Below are 23,613 nucleotides of genomic sequence, written 5' to 3'. Positions count from 1 at the left end.
GCAATTCACATTTACGGGAGCGGTATTGTGTTTCCAAGCCCCCATTGGACTATCAAAAGCCCTGCTCCGGCCACTCGCATTTTAGCTGCCTGTGAACAAAGACATGACCGCCTGATATTGTTGCTTCCCCAAGGTTTCTCTCGCTCAAAACTATCCATCAAATCAGCCATTGAGGTAGGATGAGGTGAGATGTGGAAGTAAACTTTTTTTTTTAAATCTTTTTTTAGTTCATGATATCCAGGAGCGACTATTCTATTCTATTGATATGGATTGATATGGAAAGCGACGAATACTCCGTGTATGACACCGGAAATCATTGCTCTTCTTTGATATCGGCCCGGCCCACGAGGATCAGGACATGAGTTATGCGTAACACAGCCTTGGAAAATTGTATATTTCAGGGCAATTTGAGCAATAAGGGCTAAAGCGGGAGGTCGAGTGATTGTTTGCCATAGTTCATTCCTAGTGTTTTTGCTTCGAAAGATAACTTAGTTATATCAAAGTTCATCGATTCGGGTCATGATGCAGTTGTTTTACAATAATGAATTTCAAGCCGTTCGTTCCCCTAAGCCAGCGACGAGGCTGTGAGTATACACAAATTGGAAGTATATAATATAGAGCCGCTTGAGATGGAACATGACCGGGAAGCAATCATATTTACTCTACACGCTGTTGGTTGAGATATTTAGTAAAACGAAAACGCGACAGAAAATGAAACCATTAAAACAAACAATCATTTTTGCCTTCTTCTTCCCTCTGCACGACAAACGTGGGATGCATATGAAAAGCTAACTCGACATGCGCCACAGTCTGCCCCATTGCATTCGGCCCGATGGTCTGCGGCTGTTTCAACGGACTCCGAGGTTGAAGATATTTTCCTGGGGTTTGCAATCTGAGAGTACGTTACTAATTGACGTGTGGATCTACTTGGACAGAGCAAGCCTTTGAGAACGAAATACGAAAAACGAAGATCCGGGGTTCTGATAAATAAATACAGGAGAGTAACAGCGGCTCACACTTATCCGACGAACGATAAGTACGCTCTAGACGAAGCAAAAAGGCCTAGGATAACGAGCCCTTGCTTGCATTCATCTGGTGTGAGTCTCCCGTACGAAAGGCGGACAGAGCAACAGTTCTTTTTACCCTTGGAAATTTCGTTTCATTCATTTCGTGAAGGTGAGCCTGCAACCGGGATGCGGGGGTTGTTGCTGCTCACTTGATAAGAAACGTGGCCTCCAAGCGGACATTTATTTATTTATTATAGCCCTTGAATACTATTTCTAAATTTCCTCTCCTGCTCAGGCTGTTAGCGAAAACCTGGACGTCCAACCAACGTTCTTGGATTCAAAAATGGAGTCATCGAAACGGATAGACTTGGCTTTTACTAAGGCATTACCCAAGATCGAGGTATTTAACTTTCCCCTCTAGCTAGAGAAACATATTTGGTCTGTTCCAGCAGTATTTATCCATGCATCAAGGGAGATATGAGATATCAACTGCTGGGCTTCCACCCAGACCAGCATTGACAACTGCATTTTTTTGCACTTTCCAAGCCATTTTACATGTTTTCCATTTAATATACATTTCAATCGCTATTTTTTCTAATGCAACCTCGAACAGCTCCATGCCCATCTCACTGGAAGTATCTCCCGGGAATGCTTGCGAGAAATATGGCTGCAAAAGAAGGCAAAAAACCCAGATTTGGATGTAATAGATCCTTACATTGCAATGCCTCCAGGAAAGGTGGATTACACGCTCAAAACGTAGGTATCTAGCCCCTATTATTCCTTGCAATGGTCCCGGTTTGACGACTCTAATTGGATGGGCCTATCCTATTAATCTTTTCACACGGTGTTCCTATCGTCTGTTCTTGTTTTTCATGTCCCTGTTCTTAAGCATTGCTTGCCAATTTATGCGCATCACAGAGACTAAAGGGGTGCACACAGGTTCTTCCAAGTATTCACAAGCATGATCTACCAGCTCTGTACCGATTTAGAAAGCATTAAATATTCAACAAGATCCGTCCTAAATGATTTCGAGAATGATGGGGTTCGGTATCTTGAACTACGCACCACTCCGCGAGAAAGCCTGGAGAATGGAATGACAAAAGAAAAGTACATAGAAACGACGCTTGATACCATCTACGAATGTCGCAGCGACCAGATGTCAACCTACCTTATCATATCCGTGGACAGAGCAAAATCCGCCTCAGATGCCTATGAAGCGATAGATTTGGCCATAAAATACAAGAGTCGAGGCGTGGTAGGGGTGGAACTTGGCGGTAACCCAATGCGAGGAGATGTTTCTATTTTCAGACAGGCCTTTTCGAAAGCGAAAGCCCATGGTCTCAAACTGACTCTTCACTTTGCCGAGACGACATTTTCCTCGTCTCCTTATGAACTCAACACACTCCTCTCTTACGAGCCCGATAGGCTGGGCCATGTTATCCATGTTCCCGAAGATATCAGAGATGAAATTGCCTGTCGGAAGATCGGATTAGAGCTTTGTCTCTCATGCAACGTTCATGGCAGATTGATTGAGGGAGGTTTTCCGGACCATCATTTTGGCTACTGGAGACATCGAGACTGCCCGATTATTCTTTCGGTGGGTTCTAGCTAGGTATACCTCGCGGGATAGCCTTCCCGGTGGTGTTCTTCTTTTCCTTCCCCTCTGCGGTTTCTTCGAGCTAATACAAGGTAGACCGACGATGTTGGATTCTTCTGCAGCCCCTTGTCAAACGAATATCTTATTGCAGCCGAGAGCTTTAAGCTCGACCATGCCACGGTAATCGACATGTGCAAGAAAGGGATAAATACAATATTTGCAGGACCAGGGGAAAAGGAGAGGTTACATAACTTGCTTACTGAGTTTAAAGCCAAGTATATGTGAATTTTTTCATTTGTTCCATAAATTTATTCGTGCGATGAACCTCACCAGGGGGCGAGCACGGGATATGCTAATCTCGCAGGAAATCACCCTCAAAATGAATTATACTTCAGATTTTACTAGCTTTCATTTATTTTATTCATTGAAATGGTCTCCTTCTTGTTCGTCTCAGTTCAGTGCTCGGATATTCCACCTATATATTTGGCGTATAAATCACGTCTCATACTTCTGACTACACCCTTCCCTGGTTTATTTTCGCCATGCTCTCTTCCCATTTTTCCTGTTGCTATTGGAGCAAAGAACTGACAATGGTCCGTGGACAAAAATACGAAATTTAGCAAGGATTAGTGACATAATTTACTGTTGGAGGTTCTCCACTGGCCCTCACCCACGTGACCCACACATATATTAGTTGTACGAAGTCGTAACTTCTCATTCATTCTTCATTTATGTTTTTAGAACCCCGCATCAACGTTGGCCTCCCTCATATTTACCTACACAAACGGGATATTTGTTCCTCATAGCTTTGATTAAAAATAAAAAATAAAAATAAATAAAAATAAAAAAACTAGCTCTTTTCCTTGATTAATATCTGGACTCTCGTCCACGTTGGGTCGCTTAAAGTTAGTAGTGTAAGTTGCCATCTCTGTGATTGGTCAATTTAGATCGGCTCCGGTCCGATCCACGGCTTGCCGATCGGTTCCCCCCCAGCTTTTCAGTGAGATGCAAGGAAGGAGACCTAAACTTGGCCCAATTATCTTAAAATGTCGCATGAAATGTCATATCTAGGCAACCGAGGTATGTTGCGCACTGTTCGAAATAACTGTCATAACATCTGAACTGACTCTCAACTGCGCTGCGCAGCGCTTCGCTTCGCGGGCGCGCAACAAGCCTTTAACCACGATCACAGCCAAGATGTAGAGGCCGAGTACGACCGTTTGCGCGATGCTGCTCGACGTGAAGCTGCACAAAGGGGCTCCTGCTTTGAGAGGGTTCGTCTGTCTTATATCAATTCGCGAAAACTGGAGAGGCCTCGTATCGGCCGGCTAACATAAATTCCGCTTCATAGTCTCGTCAGGCATACGAGAATGGCGATGGTCAACTCGCAAAAGAACTTTCTGAACAGGGCAAAGCACACGGCAGGAGGATGGAGGAATATAACAAGCAGGCCTCTGAGTTTATATTCAGGGAGAATAATGCGCCTGGCCGCGTTTCTTCTGATACCATTGATCTGCATGGTCAGTTTGTGGAGGAGGCAGAGGATATTTTGGAAGAGAGGATAAAATATGCACAGCGGCATGGCCAGACGCATCTCCATGTGTAAGTGTTCTTGCATGTGGATTCGACGGATTAATTGGCCACCCTGCATCAAATGCGATTGTGCGGAAGATAAATTCCTCTTCGTTTCGTTTTTGACTAGAGCCCGATAAATAACGATCGTGTGCGGGAAAACAGGATTGTCGGGAAGGGTAACCACTCCGTTAACAACGTGCAAAAGCTCAAGCCTCGAGTGGAGCAGGTTTGCCGCAGTTTAGGCCTGCAGTATACGACAGAGGATAACGCCGGACGAATCTACGTCAATTTAATGGGTGGCCCAGCGCATTTGCCCGCAACCCAACCCCATCACGCGCCTCCTCATCAGCAACAACAGCAACAACATGATCAACGACCTGACGAGATCCAGCAAGTGGCGAATACAGTCGTTCCTCGCTTCATGCGGAGACTAGAGAAGGCCTGTTGCATAGTTATGTGAATCTAGTTGGCTGGCTTGATACTGCTTTCTTTGCAATTGTCATATTGTTTTTACCTCTAGATATCTTCTTTGGCACATAGGGTGTGATACGGGGATTTATAACGGTCGGTTGATACCCTGATATGTTGAATATGTCTCAAATAAATAGACAACACTTAGATATAGATCCTTTTCGCTCGTCCATGCGCTGCCTAATCTCCTAGATTCGTTGTCTCTACTTTTACACTTTAGAGTATTAAAGTTGTCAGCAACTTCAACCTTCCGAGGTAACTCAAACCGCCATTCTCGATATGACTTGTATTGATGAAGATATAATCTAATCAACGTATATATATCAATATTAGCTCCCAGTGAAGCGGTGATCTCATAAACATGAAATATAGTCATTACATTAATATTTTATATTCTCGGACTAATCCATCTATTATTTTGTTTGTTTCTATCATATCTCTCGTTAAGTATTCAGTGTTCCACCACATCATCCGCATTCAAGATCAGAGTAGCGAAAAACAACGGCTCTCGCACAAATTCAGCCGCACGGATAAACTCATCGGTGGTATGCGCTCGGTTGAGGTTGTGAACCAAGTTAATGGGTGTGAATCTATAAATGTTCTTCGTCAAGGACCAAAAAAACTTGGTATCTGTGTTCGCTGCCATCAAATAAGGGGTAACGACAAGGTCATCGTAGCCTTCGTCTTTATCCAGCGGCTTAAGAGTGTTTCTGATAGTACCTGAGAGGATACGGAAAGCTTCAGACTCCACGGGAGAAACGGGTGCTGGTTCCAACGCATCAATGCCTCTCAAGCTAATTTTCCGGGGATCTGGAGACTCTCGGGTCGAATGAAAGCCTTCGAAGACCATTCCATGTTTGCGTGCAATTGGTCTGATCAGGCTTTCGTAATGTTTTTCAATTTCGGCAATTGAAGTCTCAACAGCAAGACGTAGATTGACCATTGTTGACACGAGCTCAGGGATCGCATTGATTTTGACACCGCCGTTAATTGTCCCAACCGACTGACTTGTCCTGAAATAATATCGCATATTGTCCAACACCTGGGCTAACTGCTTTTGAGCTCTGGAGTCGCCTTGTGCCACTTTGCTAAGTTTATTTCGAATCTCCATTGGGAAGCTGGCTTCGGGAGCATGTATAGCTGCGCATTCCAAAAAACCAAACACTGGGTTCTCGGTAGTAACTTTGCCTGAGAAGGGGTTATTCTCAATTGCCGTGACGATCTCTGACATGATACCAATGACATTGTGGTCCGGTGGGTTTGAAGAATGTCCTCCAGTGGATGTGACATTTATGGCCACATCCAAGTACCCCTTTTCTGCCATGCTTACCATGGCGAACGATCGATCAAATTCCTTCTGCACGCCAGTTGACCCTTCGTCCATAATCATATAGATGCCATCGTCGCCATATCGCTCGTGCAACAAGTGCGAAATTGGTCGTCCGCAATTTTCACCACTGACTTCCTCATCGCATCCAAACGCCAGGATCACAGTTCGTTTCGGCTTGAATCCGCTCTTGATCAACAAGTCCACGCTTTCGATAATGGAAATCAGATACCCCTTGTCATCGGTGGACCCTCGACCCCATATAATTTCGCCATCGTAATATCCTCCGTAAGGTGGATGTGTCCAATCCTTCACTGTTTCCGCAAGCACAGGCACCACATCCTGATGAGCAAGCATAAGAATCGGCTTAGCTTCCGACGCTGGAACGCTGCCTTCCCAAGTCAAGATCAACCCGTGAGTATTGGCATGATCTAGCTGAACATGCTTAAATACGTTGGGATAGTTGGCTTTGATATAACTCTCGATTTTGTAGAATACATCCCAGCGTTTGTCTTCGCCAATCAAGCCCAGGTCGTCATAGCTTTCAGAGGGGATCTGAATGATCCCTGTAAGCTTGCGGATGATATCTTTATGATATTCCGGCGATTCAACCTTTTCTCGAATAAAGTGTTCCACGTTTTCGTTCTTTGGCGAAAGTTTTGGTCCTTGTTGGCATATCCCCATATCAATGTTTGGGGAATACTTGTCGAGTCCGGGCGACCCAAACAACCTAAGTCGTTCAGTAATTAACGGTTTCCATAGCGGAACAGCTAGCAATGCTGATATTAGGCCAAACACAAGCGCACTTCGAACCACCAGAGATTGGAAAACGCCCTTTTCCTGAACCTGATTGCTTTGCCCGTGCATTGTATTTTTCTTCCTTCCTCTCAGTTTCCTTTCTGCACTCGCTGCTCTGGAGGTTTCGATCAGGATGCGAGAGCACCAGCAGCAGGAGCAACAACGCTCTTTCACACAGTTTGACGGAGCTATTGTTAGAGCTTGCGATAACAGAAAGCCAATGAAGACAACACTAAGGCAACATTCGGATTAGCATGTCCAGGGCTTCGGAAGTGGGGGTTCTCAGCATCTCTCAGACTCTCATCGGCTTGTGGCCTGTGGGGTTTGGCGTATACGGCGGGCAATTTGCAGTCTGCAGTCTGCAGGGCTGGGATTATGCCGTGTTAGGTGGCTCAAGCAAGTGATCATCCTGGTCCCCGCTGCTAGGCAATTCCTCAGTTTGGTTTGGGATGATGTCGATACGATACAGGGCCAAGAATATAAATGATTGGTGTTGGTCTGAGAGGTTGTGGGGATAGGGATCGAACCCGATTTTCGTATTTAGTTCGCGTTAGCGCTGACGCTTAACTAGCTAGTTACTCCACGCCAAGATATCACGATGGACTCCTCTCTCGAGTTGATGAAAATAATGCCTCAATTCATGCTTGACATGCCCCATGCCCATTTACGCTGTACTTTATTTAATTCCATCCCGGACCTCGGGCGCGGAAAAGATAATGTAACCTCCACGGAGTTCAGCTGTTCCCATTGGTCATCGGAAAAGTTGAAGATATCCAAAAGAGGCGTCTCCACAGGATTCACAGCGCTTTCGCAAAATCGGAGTTTCTAAGATAACTTGGGCCGCTCGGATATGTTCTCTCCTCTCCCCATTGGCGCTGTCACGGACGAAGGGGTTTTATGATGTTGGAAACATTTGATAGATCTTCCAGGCATTGGGTTTCCTATACTGTGTTTAGCGATCGCTACCCAAGTACAGCCTGACCTGTCACAGACCTGTGTCCAAGGCAGTGGTTAGGAACTTATTAGGGCAAGGGGTTCTTTTAGGTAAGGGGTGATCTGGGAATTGGTTTGAGATGAGAAGAGAACAATTCTTGATTTATGCTAAACTAACCTGCAGAGAGCGATCGCGCTATCAACAGTTCCAATTTGCTAACTAAATTTCGAAAAAGCTAAAGAAAGAAAATTCCCAAGCCTCAAATTCCCAAACTAGCCAATCGCCAAAATATGCAGGAAAGCATTGAATTACTCGAAAAAGCCGTTCAGATAAGCAGAGACCTTCCCCCTTTGCTTTGGCTCGTAGAGAGTCTCGTACAGATCAATATCGTCCTTAATATTGCCGAGACAGATATCTGCTGTGCCAGGCCAAACATACTCTGTCCGCTTTAATACCTTCCAGAATACAAAGGCAACAATAAAGAAGCCAACCATCGTGTAGTTCGTAAAGAATGCAGTGATATCCCAATTCCCGTGGATAAAGAGATTGTACCCCAAAATGAGTGTCATGATTGTGGTACCGAATAGAGCGTACCATGCGGTGTACGGCTGAAATAGGCCTTTGTAGGGGAGGGTGTTTCTGTCAATGCCCTGACGACGGAGTGCCGCATAAAAGTGTAGGTACGTAATGATAGTTCCGAAGTAGTTGAGAAGGTACGAGGCTGTGCAGATTCCAACAAACCAGCTGAGAACTGTCCCGGACGATTCGTTAAGTTGCAGGAGGGCAAGGAGACAGAATGTAAGTGGTACAACAACTGAATAGTACGGTAGCCCACGCTTGCTGCACGTTGAGAAGAAGGCAGGAGCCTTGCCTTCAAGTGATAGCCCATGGAGAGTGCGTGCAGCAGAAAAAACGACGTTATTGCCGCAAGAGAGGACAGAAGTCATAATCAAGGCGTTAACTAGGTCAGGAACGCCCTTAATTCCGAACTTGACCATGGAAATAACGTAGGGGGAGCTATTTACATTTGTTAGCAAGGACGTATAGAGGGCATATTGGAGAAAGAAATGAAAAGTGGGAAACCTGGAGCAAGAAAAATGACAAGAAAACTTACGCAGCTCCGGTTCCGCTTCCTTCCCGTTTCCCTACAATTGTGTCAGCAAGAAGTTGGTCGTCATATGGAATGACAAGTCCAATGCAGAGTGCGCCACCGATAAAGAAGAACATGAGGCGATACACAAAGGAAGAATATGCCCTTCGTAGAATCTTGCGAGGATTCTCTGCCTCTCCCGCAGCCATGCCTATATATTCCGGCCCCACCATGCTGGAAGGAGAGAATTTTAGATCAAAAACCGGAAAAGTCAGGGGTAAAAGGGGTAGTGCGGCAAGGTGCCTTACGTGAATGAGCCTTGAATCATGCAGGATAGCAGCCCACAAAAGCGACCAAGGTCTCCAGGAACAAGATACTCGACGAATGATCCCTATTTGAACAAAGAAAAATTAGTTTTAACCGATGCATTCTTTTGGAAAATTGAAAGAACAGAAGCACGCACAGGGTTTTTCCAGTAGCGAAAGCCGTAAACGTCGCCGCGTGGATTACCGCCGACCATTGTGATAAATGTATACATCATTAGGCCGCTGTTTATGTATGTTAGTGTCCTCATATTTAGCCACAACATTTCTAAAAGTTGTACACTTATCCCCATTTAATGAAATACTCACATCATCAGGAAAATTTTGAACATGGACATGTAGAACTCAGAAATTGCGAAGAATCGCACTGTAAGTCCATTGAGCACCCTACATAAAAAGCTCAGTATTTTCGATATCCAATTGAGCAAGTTATGACAACTTGAGAAAGGGGCGAGGAAGGAAGAGAAGGGGCTCAAGTCGCACGCGTAAATTACCAAGCAAACTATCACCACTGCAGCCACAGGGATTTTGTCGGTCCAGTACGTGAGAAGAACGTTGATGGCAGTAATCTCATATGGGACACTGAAAGCTATAGTGAAGAGATCAAAGGGAACAACCCGTAAATCTGGTTAGAGATGGGGCAGAAAATCCTGAATACGACAGATGGATGCCCTACCCATAAGAAAGAAGTAGTCCCACCCCATAGCAAAGCTCAGGGCATCATCAACCCAAAATCCAGAAAGTCGGACGAAGGGTGATGGTATAGGCATGTAGGTAACCATCTCCGCTGCAGAATGGCCCGCGTCTGTCAGCTGGCTCGAGTACCAAAAGGGAAGTAGACAAAAAAATGACAGGAAAATCCATTAATGAATTGAACGAACCAAAGCACTGATTAGTTGAAAAGATGATTGTCCCATATACTATAAAGCCAAGCAAGAGACCTGCAGGACCGCCCTTGGGTAGGACAGCTCCCATCTGCACAAAGAGAGCTAAACGAGACAATCAAGTCAGTATCGCATAACTATCACCAGCCAAACCACAGCAGCAAGAGCTTCGAATGAACAACCTCTTTGTAGGGTACTGGAAGAATTGCATACATGTGCCAATTGCACCTCCTACAGCAAAGAGCTGTAGCTCTTTACCTCCAATTTTGCGGTGCAGATGCTGAGATCCGGCGGAGATGAGTTCTCCAGGTAAAGTATCGCCGCCATGTTTCTCGTCGATGTCAGAAGCAGCACGGTCAACCACGACTGAATTGGGTTTCTTCCGACGGAAGGGGTTGTTAGACTCCGTTTGGGTGTCCATTGTTCCGTTTCTTTTTTTGCGATAATCAAAAATGCCGTCTCTGTTTCTGAAAATGACAACCTACGAAAGCAGGTTTCACAGATATCAAAACGAGCCAAACCTTGCTCTTTTGAACGGAAATAGGAAATCGGAAAAAGAAAAGAAGCCACGGAGAAACGTCAGAACTATTCCATCCCATTTTACGAGCAGGGGACCTTGGCTTTACTCGTGTGTGCTCTTGTTAACTCCGTCGCCGCCGAATAGCACCGCAACTTCGGCAACAACTAATCCCCATTGGAAAGTCATGCTCCTGACAAACAAAGTGTCGGCCCGTCATACGATAGATCAACGTTTTTTCAGGATGATAAACCATGTCTCCAAAGTAGATGGTGGGCGATTTCCGCCCATCTCAGCAACCCTGTGCAGGGAATATACGAGCAGGGGAAAAAGGAATGTTGTTTGAGCACTAGAGCGACTTGATCTCCATGCGGGGAAAGCGCCACCGAAGAAACAGTCCCCACACCACATCGCTATCTTAGCTTAGCCTAGTTAGTGCGGCGGTTGAGACGACACCCCCCACTCTTCTCGATGCAGGGAGAGGGAGAGACCGAGATGCCCGCGATTTACGCCCTCCAGACCCAATTCTCTTAATTCGCTTGAGTAACAGAAATCCCCGGACAACCCTCTTGGACCAGGCTGGAACAATACTGCCATCATGTGCGCTCAAAAGCGTGTGGGTTTCATTCGAAGCCCCTCGTCAATTATTAATCCAAGTGGGATGAGGTCAAAATTGTATAAAGAGGAAGGGATGACTCTTCACCCCAAGTTGCAAGACGAGAATATCACGAAGCGATAGACATAGAAATTTTAACTAGTTCAAATCCAACACCCCCTCAAAAGGCGAAAATGGCCACTGCTCTTAAGAAAGCCCAACCCTTCAAGAAGGCACTCTGGTTCTCCGAAGCAGAGCTGCTAGAACGGCGGAATCGGGCCGTGGAGCTCTTGAAACGAGAGAACCTCGACGGCTTTCTCTTCACGAAGCAAGAATCCTTATACTACCTAACCGGATACGACACCTTTGGCTATGTCTTCTTCCAAGCGATGTATTTCCACATTGACGGAAGCATGCGTCTGATTACTCGAATCCCGGATCTTCGACAAGCGCTTTACACGTCTATTTTGGAGCAAAAGAACATCCTCATTCGGTCCGATGATGTCACTAGCAACCCAGTGTCCCTAGTCTCGAAAGTCCTAAAAGAATTCGGCATTAACGATTCTTCGAAAAAGCGGATTGGCTATGAGCCAGATTCATGCTCCCTGACGCATAGGCTCGGTAAACTGCTGGACGAAGCAGTCAAAGACCTCTGCACGTTGGTCGACTACTCGAATTTGCTTAACCAGGAGCTACGAATGGTCAAATCCGAAGCTGAGCTACGCAAGGTCCGGAAAGCTGCTTACCTTGCTGACTTTGCCCTCGTTCGAACGCTCAAACTGGCCAAACCCGGTGCCTATGAAGGTGATTTATGGCGGGAGCTCATTGGAACTGTATATGAAGGTGGTGGTGATGATCCGGCGAATGAAAATATTCTTGTCTCTGGGAATAAGTCGGTTCTTACCCGGTATTCAACTGGAAAAGATACGATTGACAGGCAACTTACCCTCGAATTTGCATCAGCTTATAAGCATTACCATTGCTGCCTGATGAGAACAATCCCAATTGGGGGAATCACCAAGCTGGCCCGTCGGATGTTTGAAATCACCATCCTCCAGATGAAAGCTTGTATGGAGGCTCTCAAACCGGGGCGTGAAATCGGTGATGTATTCGAAGCCTATGCACGGGTTGCGGACGAAAACGGATTTCGGGACCAACGATTCAACTCCTGCGGGTATAGCTTGGGCGCTACTTTCTCCCCAACCTGGATGGATTTCCCAATGTTTGTCCGAGGCCAGAACGTTGTAGCCAGACCAGGGATGATCTTTTTCATCCATATCATTTTGATGGACAAAGCAACCGATACTGCCAGCTCCATTGGTCAAACTGTCGAGGTGACCGAGGATGGATGTGTTTCGCTGTCCAAGTTGCCATTCTGCCTTACTCGAAAGCAAACCATTGCTGCGTGGAAGAAGATCCGCAAGGAAGAGTACGGCTTCACGCCTGAAGAGGAGGACGAGGGTGAAAATATTCAGGAGGTTGACCTTTCTGACGGTGAGATTGATGCGGAGGACTATGATGTTGAGTATGATTTTAGCGATTATCAACCTGCTGCTGCTTCGGGAGATCCAACGCAGAGCGCGTAGAATTTTGTTGCAGGTCAGTCACTGCGGGGTTATCAAATATCTGAGTGTAGTAATAGCGAGCCCCTAGATTGATTCCCTAAGAATAACCCGAGCCATGATGCGGAAAATCCTTCACAGAATTGCTTAGGCAAACAAAAATTACAGCGCGCGCCGTCGGTAACATTGTCTCTCTATATACAGTCACCTTTTATAGCAAATTCTAATTCAGTTGTACTCGTTCATTTTCGAGGTGATCGCATAAACCCCCGTTTGAGCTGTAGACACGTAATCAGGAGACAGGGTATTCGTAATTTCCACCGCTGCTGCAATGGCAGCTTTCAGATTTTCGATGGCCTCATCGCTTATTTGATGGTGCATAGAAATCCGCTCATCCATCAACTTGACATTGAACTTCTGACACTGCTCCAGCAATACTCCCATGTCAATCTTCGATTTCCCCGCATCGATAAAGTAAAAATTGGTATCAACCGGAATCTGAGGCACGACACCCAGCGTCTCCAGATCCTTCGCCAATTTCTTAGTCTTCTCGTGCGTTTCCTTCATCGTGGGCCAGACTTCATTCAAGGCCACGAGCGCCGCAGCCGTCAAGATACTAGCCTGTCGAATCCCCCCGCCCTGCTGCTTCCGTAGCCATCTCGCATGTTTGATATTCGCCTTGGTGCTGGCCAGGACCCCACCGATGGGTGCCCCAAGCCCCTTAGAAACACACATGGAAACACTGTCAAAGTACTGGCAATAATCGGCCAGAGAGTGACCAGTCGCCACCGAGGCATTCCACAACCGAGCCCCGTCACAATGGACCTTGATCCCATTGGCGCGTGCGAACTCGGAAATCTTCCTAATCTCCTCCATCGGCGTAAGCACGCCGCCAATGGTAATTTCTAGACTGATGACTTTGGTGGGTGCGGTGTGCACGTCGTCACCCAATGTCACCCACCGTTTCACGTCGGAAAGGGTCATATAGATGCCGTTTGCCGGATGGACTGGCGTCACCATGGCCTGTGACAGGATTGCTAAGCCGGATCCCTCCTCAGCATAGACATGCGCTCGGTAATCGCAGAGAATGGAGTGCGGGGGTTTTTCCAGATGGACTCGAACCCCGATTTGATTGCCCATGGTGCCGGAGAGCGTGAACAGGGCAGCCTCCATTCCGGTTAATCTTGCGATTTCATTTTCGAACTCCGTCGTCGTACTGTCTTCTTGGTATACGTCGTCGCCGAATGTAGCATTCATCATAGCTTGCAGCATGGCTGGAGTTGGTGTACTGAATGTATCGCTGCGGAAGTCATTGGCGGCTCTGGATACTTTAGGATTCGACATTTTTTAACGGTCGTGGGTTTTAGTGTGGAGAGAAGTTGCGATATGTTTAAACAACAGAGGAACTATTTGGTGGTGGGGTATTCGGCTAATCAAATATGAACTGTTCATGAATTTAGGGGGGAGGGGAGGACGATTTTATATCCAAATCGCCAGTACGTGGTCACGTGCGTTGCTGCTTCTCGAGTATTATGACGCCAAAGCTAGCACTTCCGACCTTGTGCGCCCTATGGATTCTAGGGTTACAATCCGAGAAAGCAGGGGGGGATGGCCTTTTCCAAATCGCCAAGGTAAACCGGATGAAGCACAATCACGTAATGTGCGCGTTTCAGTGAAATTCCTATTTCAAAATGACCAAGATTCCGACTTGCTGCTAAATAGTATTCCTCTAGAAACCTAGATAAGTAATAGATAGAAAGCAGTCGCTTAGAATAGGTACATTAATTCATCATCTCGCCAAACAAAAACAGGAACTAGTAGAAAAATCAGCAAGGGATCATTCGCTTAAGGGAAGAAAGAAATACAAAACATATCAGTGGCGGTCTGGTTAACCAAAATGGCACAGTGGGTATGGATGCATCATCACCTCGTCAAAATATTAAGTTGTCGTCGAAATAAATAGATAAACGTTCATTAGCTGCGGGTTTATCGCCGACCCTTCACTCAGCCCTTTCCGCCTCCTCACGCCAGGTGTTCACCGTTGTCGCAACCATTTTGTGCAAGATACTCCGCACCATGTCCCCACTCCGTTCTCCTTTCTGACTAGCACCTTGGGTCATGTCGGTCAACTTCTCCAGCTCATCAATCAAGAGCAAAGCCTTGTCTCGCAGCTCCACGACTGTCTTGCGCGTATAGGCAAAACTTCCCGTGCTCTCCATGTAATTGACGGCGTATCGCTTGACTTCCTCATCAGTCGTCTTCTGTTTCAGAATATTGATAAGTTGAAGGTTATCGGGTTGGGAGCGGATGCTGTGGATTATGGGGAAGGAAAATTTGCCTTCCGTAAGGTCTTCGCAGGGTCCCTTGTTTTTGCTGTATGTTGAATTGGAGAGGTTGAGATAGTCGTCGCAGATTTGGAAGATGAGGCCCATGAGGTTCACGAGGGCGACGCAATCACTGGTTATTCGCCCATCGTTAACAACTTATATATTTTAAAAATTGTGGTAAGGTGATTGTGGCTTACATTCCACTGTCGCTTTCCGCCTGCATCAGTTTAATGGCAAGTCTGAAAAGTCCCCCTGTTTTATTGCCGACCATTTCCAAATAATCCTCCTCCGTTGGGCATGTGAGGGTGTCCCTCCAGAATACATCCATGCCCTGGCCCCGGTGCAAGTTTAACAGTTCTGTTGCGTAGATATTTATCACATTCGGGCTTTTAAGTTTCTGTACCTCTTCCAGAGCCAGAAAGTAGACGTAGTTGGCAGAATTTATCGTCTGAGCCGTCCCAAATATATTATGAGCCACTGGAACTCCTCTTCGAAGATTTGACGAATCTTCAACGTCATCAACGCTATGACAACGCGTATAATGTATAAGTAAGGGTTTCCCAAAGGGCTGCAAAGGGGCAACACGTTTTCCACTGAGCAGGGAGGGCACTTACAGTAATGAAGCAGTATGCAGCATGGCAACAACCTTGGTGATTATCGCAATACTGTCTTCAGGAACATGCAACCAACGGTTAAATGCAGTAATGAACTGTCTCCGTATATCCTTGCCGGGCTGCTGGACCATGTAATCATAAGGGCCTAGCAGTATCTTCTCTTTCTCTGGAGACCATGTTCCATCTTTGTATTTGGTACCATCGACGCTAGATCGGTTTCGAGTATGTCCTGATGAGTACTTGTGAGGATGGGATGTCCGCCTCTTTCCCAAGGGCGCAACCCACTCTGCCTCGGGGAGTGGTTTAAAACCTGCGCTCCGAGAACTCGAGCCGTTGGTATTACCGCTCATGGCGGATTCTAGGTTGCCATTTGTAACCCCCGTAGAGCTGGTACGGGGTGGGATTGGGTTGGGGGATGCTAGAGATTCCATCATGGTTGCAGACGGACGTTGAAGATCCCCAAAACAAGGTAAAACAGAACAGATGTAACAACGAAGCACTGCGGCTAAGCTGTAGGACAATGCAAGGAGTCGTTTTCTGTAGAAGGTAGTATTGTGTTACGGGTATGGGGATGGGAGTTTCAAATTGTTGAATAGTACGACGCCCGGTCGGGCACCTCCCGCTCTTGTGGAAGGAGCATGCGACAAAAGGGCTGGAAATTTATATTTCTGGCCTGGGTATTTTTCGTGCAGTTGGCTTTTCATTCCAGCACCTCCGTTTTCCGTACCTCTGGTCGATATCGAGGGATAGAGAGAGATTGTTGGGTCGTTAAAGAAGCCAGGCGAGAGACCAATATGATATTTCAAATGTTGCGGTTCGGCAGGCGGGGCCCAGCTATCCTCGTTTGGGACTAGTTCATAATCACATGCGCCAAGAAAGGCCCTGACATCATCTTTTAGCCTTCATACTATACTTGCGTAGTCATGACGTTGTTATAAAAAACAAATTATTAAATACTGCCCAATATTGCGCTGTGATTAGACGTGGTGGTCTGTCTGTGATGCACTCGCCATATTCCTTGAGAGGGTCCAACCGATCTAGGCTAACTAAACTCCCGTTCACCCAGCAATATTCACAATCCACGGGAGGCAACTCAATGGTTCATCGCCCCTTTTAGCAAGAAAGTAGCTACCCGGATAGCTGTCTATCGTCAACCAAGAAGATTCCAAATCGATCCATCTATAGATAAACTCCTTTGCCCTCTACCTTTCCGGGATGAATGAGGCAGTTTCTAATCCTCTTGCTCAAAACGCTGGCGTGCTCCGCCGTAAGAGAGCGCGCATGGGTTTCGTGCTGCCAACGCAGGGCTCTTGTTGGGAAGCACATGTATATGGGCTTTATTGCTTTTTCTATGCAGCTTATTGCTTATTCCGTATTCTTCTATCCCTGCAGTGCTAGCATGATGCACTGTCTATGGGCTTTCGGTTTTGCGCCTGCAGGATATTAGCCCGCAAATGGGGGACGTAGTAAGATGAGTTGCTATTTTCAGATATATACACACACAGCAATAACTATGTTATTTTGTTCTGATTCGTTCTGAAGGGGAACTGTTGAGTATGGAGGAGGACATGTTTGGCCTGCATACTCAACCAGATAGATGAAGTGCGCCGGTTGAGCTACACTTCTTTACCTCCAATATAGGGAGCATATCTCTTTAAAACGCAGTTTATTCTCTTTCAACCTTCCTACTTCCTGCTATGAGGAATGTTGAAGTTGCAAGAGTCTCTAGTGATGTGGCATTCACTCAGAAACACCCTCTTGAAGTTGGGGACATTCCCCGTGCGAAAACAACCATCCGCTACAACGACGACCATACTACCGCCAAATATATTACCAACCACAAGCAGAAACCCTACCCAGGTAACCAGAAGGGGAAAAAAATAATTCCAGTAGCAAAAATAAATAAAAGAAAAAAAAAATAAGAAAAAAAGAAACAAAGAAACAAAAAGGTTCACACCGCTCGCCAGCCGTTGCCGAGCTGGGGCGGTGCTACGTCCTTCTTTCCTACTCTGCCCCTCGCGAATCGCGGGGCTGGATCCAAGCAGGAGTCGAACAGCCGGTCAACCCAAGGTGGTAGTGGTCCTGCAGGCGGCGCCTCTCCCGCTAGACCACGGGGATCTGGCTGTTCGTACCAGCGCAGACATTAATCGGGGTTTTGAGGTCCTTTCTTTTTGGCTTTTGGTGATGGCCAGAGAGTGAATAAGGTGGCGGAGGCGGAGCGGAGTGGAACAACTCAAAACGGATAGCGGACGGATAACACCAGACGAGACGAGACGAGACTGGCTGACTAAACCTTAGGACACTGGGAGCGCGGAGAGTTCAGTGTCTGTGGGCTACATATACTGCTACAAATGAGATACGGGGAAAATTCATCCTCCAGTATATATATATATATATATATATATACCAAGGGTGTTGTTGGGCTGGACAGAGCTTCCTCCAACGGCCAGGACATGACTTCTTCATGTGTGTGGTGTATATGATCCAGGTCATGATCATGAAACCAAGCCACCAGTAGATGCTGCAGTGCAGTGATTTGTTTTAGCTCTTCATAACCTCTTTTTCATTCTGACAGAGGAAAGGAAAGCATGAGGACATGCCTGATATTGAACTCATCAATCCGTAAGGGAAGGAAACGCCCGCCCGCCACTTATAGTGGCATACATCATCCATCCGCCCTTGCCGGCGAACGAGACAAGAGAAAAGAAAAGAAAAAAACCATAAAAAATTTATAGGAGGAAGAAACGATGGTATTTAAACCTCTTATTGTTATTTCGCTGGGTAACAGTGGTATCTTTGCTCGCAAAGGATTTGCATAACAACATAAAACAAGCGATGGGACAGAGAGGAGACGAAAACAAGAACTGCAGCTGCATGGGCGAGAAGGGGCAGATAGATAGATATACCTATACCAGACAGAACCGGGTTTAGGCCGCATTGGCATAAACGAGGTTGCTTGTATGTATGTCATGTCCACCCCCTCCCGTTCCCTTGCATCCAATTACCCTTCCTCCATTTGCAAACGAAGTACGGTCAAAAGAGGAGAATAAAAAATATATATCCAGGGTTAACCAAAAGAAAGACTAAACCCTCCTCCCGCGCTCCTCCTATGTATATAGTGACCAGAGGCACCGTTTATACTGCTAGCAGTTAAATAGGCGTCCTCGGTAATCGTCTCCCACCACATCTTCCAAACCACGAATTATATATACATACATACATGTAGGTATATATACGTCCTGCTAAACCACCCACCTCATCCCATACACCGACAATCACAAAACCAAAATCACTACGCAATCTCCGCATTCGCAGCCCCAGTCTCACGCGCAGCAGCCCTCTTCCTATTCTCCGCATCTGACGCAAAGTCCAAGTGATACAGCTCGGGGCACACCGCATTCTTGCGGAAAAGGATATACCTGCGGATCCACCATGGTAGCACGGTAAAGAGTTGGTACTTCGCGTGCGTACGCGTCGGGACGGCGAAGACGTAATCGAGCTCTTCCAGCGTCCGCTGCTTGGTCTCGGGCATAAACAGGAAGATCAGGATCAGGGCTACGATGTTCATGCCGGCATAGAAACCGAAGGCGCCTTGTGGCTTGAATGCGCGCAGCAGGCGGCGGAATGTAAGGGCGAGGACGGCAGCTGTTGTTCATGGTTTCTCACTGTTAGCCTTTATGAGTTCAATGGGGCTTTGCTTGTTTGGCTCTGATTTCTTACCCCAAAAGTTGTTCGTGGCAACAGCCCAGCTCATTCCCATCTCACGATGGGAGAGAGGGAATACTTCTGCAGAGTATGTGAAAGGTACGGGACCTTCTCCCGGCGAATAAAAGGCACAGAAGAGGTAAATGAAGAAAGCGATGAGGCCTATATGAGCATTATTTTCCTCGGGGATGTAGAAACACATTCCAGCTGCTAATAGGGTCCAGAACATCTGTGGGAAGGTGAAGAGTAGCAAGCCACGCCGTCCAAAGGTGTCGATGGTCCAAACCGCCGGCCAAGCAAAGGTGAAGTTGACGACGCCAAATCCGAATGAGGCCAGAAGCGCGGCGATGTTACTGGCACCGGCTTGGATAAATATCGTCGTCGAATAGAAGGAGATGATGTTGACTATGGTTGAGTAGTTCAAGGATTAGCGCTTGCAAGGAAACGGCGTAATGTAGACAGGGAACCAGGACAAAGGTTGGCTACGAAAATGGGGATGGGAAAATTGGGGGTTCCCATATTATTTGCACTTCACTGCCAATGTAACTTACTTCCGCACATCTGCTGGGCAATCATCACAATTCCTGGAGCAGACAAGCCAAGTTAGCAAAACGTAGCTACAAGCGCCACAACATATGAAACAGCACAGGATGAAGGTCAACAGTGGTTGTGTACCAGAAGCTTGTGTCGCACGGCGAATACGCGGGATGGTAAATAGTTCAATGAATCGAGTAACGAAATTGTCCGTTTTCGCAAGACCAGTTTCTTCAAGCATAACCGCTTCTTGGACAAGCTGGGCATGGATATAGTAAAGGTCTCTCGACGCCTGAAGTGGTGTGTTACGAAGACGAAGTAAAGACTGATACGCTTTCTTATAGTTCTTCTTTTTCAGAAGCCATCGCGGGGACTCCGGGCAGAAATAGATACCCATGACCAGCGGGACAGCTGGGATGAATGCCGATCCCAATTGCAAGCGCCAGGTAATATCGCCAGCGTTGACAACCGCAAGGTTGGCGCTGGTTCCCATTAAAATACCAAAGGCTGTCCAGACTTGCCAGGACATGACCAAGCCACCACGCACATTCGCCGGGGTATTCTCTGCGGAAAACACAGGGACGGTAACTTCTTTCAGGCCCATTCCAATCCCTAAGAGGACACGGCAAGCAGCGAGTTCGCCCCATTTTTGCGTCACAGCAGATCCCAGGGGGGCCAGTAAACTGAAGATAGCTGCGATGAAGATGGTTCCTCGACGACCCATCAGGTCATTGATAGGGTCGCTTAACCAGCCAGCACTAGCGAAATTGACAAAACATGAAACGATAGAATTAGCCACTCTCAAACAAGCCTTCAGTGGGGGAATAGGGTAGAGTTGGCTTCTTACAAGATAGCAATGGAAATATACGGCACTGAATTGACAAATCCAACGATCCACGAGTTCCTGTCGCAAACTGCGGCATTTGCTGCGCTAAGCTCGCACCACTCGCCGCTATCTTGGATTCCAAACTCTAGAGGGAAGGAAACATTTGCGCCATTGGATCCTATCAAAACAGCTCTGTTAGAGGGAAGGAAATCACACTGCTGAGAAATATTAACGCAAGTTACATACCTGTTTGATCCCATCCTTGAATGGCCGCAGAGATAGAATTGAGAATGATGGTATAATAAAGTGGCCAAGGTAGCCTCCATCGGTGGAGGACTTCGTTCCTCAAAGGTTCCTTGTCTGCCTCATCCAGCTCCTCGAGGCTCTCGAAGTCGCGGGGGCTCTGTGCAACAAGTGCCCCCTTCTTCAAATATGGAAGGATATCCATAAGGTCATTCTCCATCGCGAAATTCTCGACATCCTCAAGTAGCTTATCTTTGGGAATGTCGGACAGAGGATTTTTAATTCTGATAAGGATAAATTGTGTGAGCACGACACGCAAGAAAAGCGGAATTAATCTTGACACTCGCAAATGCATCAGTCAGTATACTCACTCTCCCTCGACATTCTCGGTCATAGCAGCAATGCTTTTTTTGCGGACATGCGGGTCATCGAAGACCGACACGCGCCTTTCACCCGCGCCAACGGTCCTAAACACCGCAGACAAAACAATGGTCAGCAATGAGAAAAAGCCAGCCAAGGGTTCTGTAACGTTGGGGCAACATACACTACATCACCTTCCTTCGACATGGTTGCGAATGATAGAAAGTAGAATCACAAAGGCAGCTAGCTAGTATAAGGAGCTATGCACCTTTGAGCGTGCAAGTCGGTATGAAAACGAGAACGGCGATGATGGTTTGAGGGGCGCATCTTGGGTATAAATATAGACACAGCCGAAATTATCGAAATTATTCCCAATGCGACGGGGCAGATCAGCGCCCTCCATCCCCCTAGCTGTACGACGCTTTGCGGCTTCTCTCATAATTCCGTTCCCGGCGACGGAATCGTATCAGCGTTTTAGAGGTCAGAGTCCCAATGCAGCAGCACGGGCAACAAGGGCACTTGTAACTCTGTATGCAAAATAAACCTAGGAAGTATTTCCGTTTCTGTTTTTCGTCCAGGGTACTCTGTATTGTTGCATCGAACGGCTGCTTTGGTTTCTTTCGAGAGCTGTTGACGTTTCTAAATACCGTTTGCGCTCCGAGTAAGTTAACCAGAACTACCGAGATAGCCTGCCCGCTCCCCCCCATAAAATGCCGCGCTAGGTTAGGCTGAGAGTCAAATCCTTGGGACATATTTTGGGGATAATCGCTAGGCCGAGTGTTTTTAACTAAAACCCCGCATCCATGATTCGTGAGGGAGAAACCAGCACGCACGGGTTCAGCCTGGGGTTGAAAGATTTTCCCCGTCAGCACGGGTAGGATTGACAAGCCTGTCTTGAATAATACGTTGAGTGTGTTCCCAAGATGAAAATAGTAAATGTAGTTTCTTTAGATACTCTATACTCTCTCCAAAGAATGAGAATGACAAATGTATGTATATTGTAACTATGTACGGAGTATGTGCTTTTGGATGCCGTCAAATCAAGGCTTTCTCCTGGTGGGGCTCTTGTGGCCACCAAGGAAACGGGCTTGGTCCGCTATTTTAGCTCTTATAAGAGAGGTATCATCCATTTTTCTCCAGCCAAGCTTTGGATCATCACAACGAGGCCAATTAACCCGATCCGCCTCTTTCATGCCCTCTGTTTGTGGGCTGATCGAGGCGAATCCCAGGGCTCCTCCTCCCCAACCGAGCGTTAAATTCTATCTCGGGGTCGAAGGCATGCTACTCCTACCTCGAAGGAGACTTCAGCTGTTAATATTGAGCTGTCCGGACTGTGCAGCTCCGCTTGGCTGGAGTGCATTTTACAATTACGGACTCTTCGTCGCTGACTTGCTCCTCCCGTCGGCAAGGATTCCCTCTCTTGATGAGGTCCAGAGCCCAAGCGACAGGTGAAGGGGTGAAGATACTGTCCCCACCACGCCCTTGGCCCGCTCACTAAATAAAACATTAGGAAGAAACATCCCTCGTTCTCTGACAATTGCACACGCAAGAGGCTACTGATAATATCTACTGGAATCTACAAAATGGAAGCCCTCGGTTCACACACTACTATCATTAGGGCGACAGCAGGTGAAAACAATGTGAGCAAAAGAGGTTAAAATAAGAGATTGCAGACGGCCAATAATCTAGCACCTTCACACCTCAAAAGGCTCAAATGCCTCGCGCCACCACCCGCCCCATCCCACACAGGCACCGGCTTGGGGCCTTGGGGGGGGGGAGGCTTGGAAAGGATGGCTGCATGAGGAAAAGAAGGGATGGATCGTTTCGAACACTTGCTTGGATCAAGCCCACCAGACTAACTTAGTGTCCAAGGTCAAGCCTTACGAAGGCGTTTCCGTGGCTTTCCACTGGCATCAACCAGACACTTGGCGTACGCCATTTTCTTTGAGCACAGGTGAACATGAGCTCAGGCTGTTTATAAGAAACAAATAAATAGTAGATTGTTTAGATGCTAGTTGCCGGTTCGATACGATTCAGCAGACATGTGGACGTACCGAGAGGAGTATTAGCTTGCAAGTTCATGGAACAGGACATTTAGCCAGCCTCAAAAGGGAGCTTACATCTGAAATCTCCCAGACCAAACCAAACGGACCAGTCCTTTCCTTTCTTACAAAGTCGCCGAAGATAGGCATATTTCAGCAGCAAAGCGCGTGCGTCATAAGAGTCATTCGTGACTATCCACTGGCAGGACGATTGATCACCAGTCAGAATTAACATGGGTTAAACGGAGAACCCCCTGCTAGTCGTCGAGGTGTTTGCACTGC

At 46.9% G+C, this 23,613-nt stretch overlaps 8 protein-coding genes across 9 annotated transcripts; 3 read left to right on the top strand and 5 right to left on the bottom strand.

Moving 5' to 3' along the window:
- The first annotated feature begins 229 nt into the window (after window positions 1-229).
- On the top strand, window positions 230-3,295 carry BDBG_03772. Of its 2 annotated transcripts, XM_002625667.2 has the most exons (5): window positions 230-1,097; window positions 1,303-1,407; window positions 1,621-1,763; window positions 1,947-2,604; window positions 2,701-3,295. In XM_002625667.2, exons 2-5 carry the CDS (start codon window positions 1,351-1,353, stop codon window positions 2,887-2,889), a joined length of 1,047 nt encoding a protein of 348 aa, XP_002625713.1. In that variant the 5' UTR covers window positions 230-1,097; window positions 1,303-1,350; the 3' UTR covers window positions 2,890-3,295. The 2 variants fall into 2 exon arrangements, with proteins under 2 accessions (XP_002625713.1, XP_031577928.1); XM_031721390.1 differs by lacking the exons at window positions 230-1,097; window positions 1,303-1,407 and having other exon boundaries at window positions 1,552-1,763.
- A 304-nt stretch (window positions 3,296-3,599) lies between these two features.
- Window positions 3,600-5,050, top strand: BDBG_03771 (smr domain-containing protein). The gene is made up of 4 exons (XM_031721389.1): window positions 3,600-3,684; window positions 3,778-3,878; window positions 3,956-4,206; window positions 4,342-5,050. The coding sequence occupies exons 1-4, from the start codon at window positions 3,651-3,653 to the stop codon at window positions 4,637-4,639; spliced, it is 684 nt and encodes a 227-aa protein (XP_031577927.1). The 5' UTR covers window positions 3,600-3,650; the 3' UTR covers window positions 4,640-5,050.
- Window positions 5,051-5,101: 51 nt separating this feature from the next.
- BDBG_03770 (carboxypeptidase yscS) lies at window positions 5,102-6,844 on the bottom strand (the record flags this gene model as incomplete). Its single annotated transcript, XM_002625665.2, has 1 exon — window positions 5,102-6,844. The coding sequence occupies one exon, from the start codon at window positions 6,842-6,844 to the stop codon at window positions 5,102-5,104; it is 1,743 nt and encodes a 580-aa protein (XP_002625711.1).
- Window positions 6,845-7,843: 999 nt separating this feature from the next.
- BDBG_03769 (general amino acid permease) lies at window positions 7,844-10,967 on the bottom strand. Its single transcript, XM_002625664.2, has 9 exons — window positions 10,220-10,967; window positions 10,004-10,111; window positions 9,799-9,909; window positions 9,606-9,711; window positions 9,432-9,509; window positions 9,263-9,347; window positions 9,108-9,190; window positions 8,824-9,033; window positions 7,844-8,726 (listed from the first exon to the last, which is right to left on the bottom strand). The coding sequence occupies exons 1-9, from the start codon at window positions 10,425-10,427 to the stop codon at window positions 8,018-8,020; spliced, it is 1,698 nt and encodes a 565-aa protein (XP_002625710.1). The 5' UTR covers window positions 10,428-10,967; the 3' UTR covers window positions 7,844-8,017.
- A 12-nt stretch (window positions 10,968-10,979) lies between these two features.
- On the top strand, window positions 10,980-12,965 carry BDBG_03768 (peptidase M24). Its single transcript, XM_031721388.1, has one exon. The coding sequence runs from the start codon at window positions 11,313-11,315 to the stop codon at window positions 12,702-12,704; it is 1,392 nt and encodes a 463-aa protein (XP_031577926.1). The 5' UTR covers window positions 10,980-11,312; the 3' UTR covers window positions 12,705-12,965.
- Window positions 12,909-14,024, bottom strand: BDBG_03767 (threonine aldolase; the record flags this gene model as incomplete). The annotated part of the gene is made up of 1 exon (XM_002625662.1): window positions 12,909-14,024. The coding sequence occupies one exon, from the start codon at window positions 14,022-14,024 to the stop codon at window positions 12,909-12,911; it is 1,116 nt and encodes a 371-aa protein (XP_002625708.1).
- Window positions 14,025-14,680: 656 nt separating this feature from the next.
- Window positions 14,681-16,055, bottom strand: BDBG_03766 (geranylgeranyl pyrophosphate synthetase; the record flags this gene model as incomplete). Its single annotated transcript, XM_002625661.2, has 3 exons — window positions 14,681-15,137; window positions 15,205-15,531; window positions 15,622-16,055. 3 exons carry the CDS (start codon window positions 16,053-16,055, stop codon window positions 14,681-14,683), a joined length of 1,218 nt encoding a protein of 405 aa, XP_002625707.1.
- Window positions 16,056-18,067: 2,012 nt separating this feature from the next.
- On the bottom strand, window positions 18,068-22,563 carry BDBG_03764 (sugar transporter). The gene is made up of 8 exons (XM_031721387.1): window positions 21,474-22,563; window positions 21,301-21,396; window positions 20,933-21,213; window positions 20,708-20,864; window positions 20,002-20,618; window positions 19,878-19,910; window positions 19,342-19,731; window positions 18,068-19,266 (listed from the first exon to the last, which is right to left on the bottom strand). The coding sequence occupies exons 1-8, from the start codon at window positions 21,494-21,496 to the stop codon at window positions 18,914-18,916; spliced, it is 1,950 nt and encodes a 649-aa protein (XP_031577925.1). The 5' UTR covers window positions 21,497-22,563; the 3' UTR covers window positions 18,068-18,913.
- Between the last annotated feature and the right edge of the window lie 1,050 nt (window positions 22,564-23,613).

Source organism: Blastomyces gilchristii, assembly GCF_000003855.2.
Source record: "Blastomyces gilchristii SLH14081 genomic scaffold supercont1.6, whole genome shotgun sequence".
In the NCBI taxonomy this organism is placed as follows: Eukaryota; Fungi; Ascomycota; class Eurotiomycetes; order Onygenales; family Ajellomycetaceae; genus Blastomyces; species Blastomyces gilchristii.
Note: the sequence above shows the minus strand (reverse complement) of the source record. Positions and strands in the feature narration are given on the sequence as shown.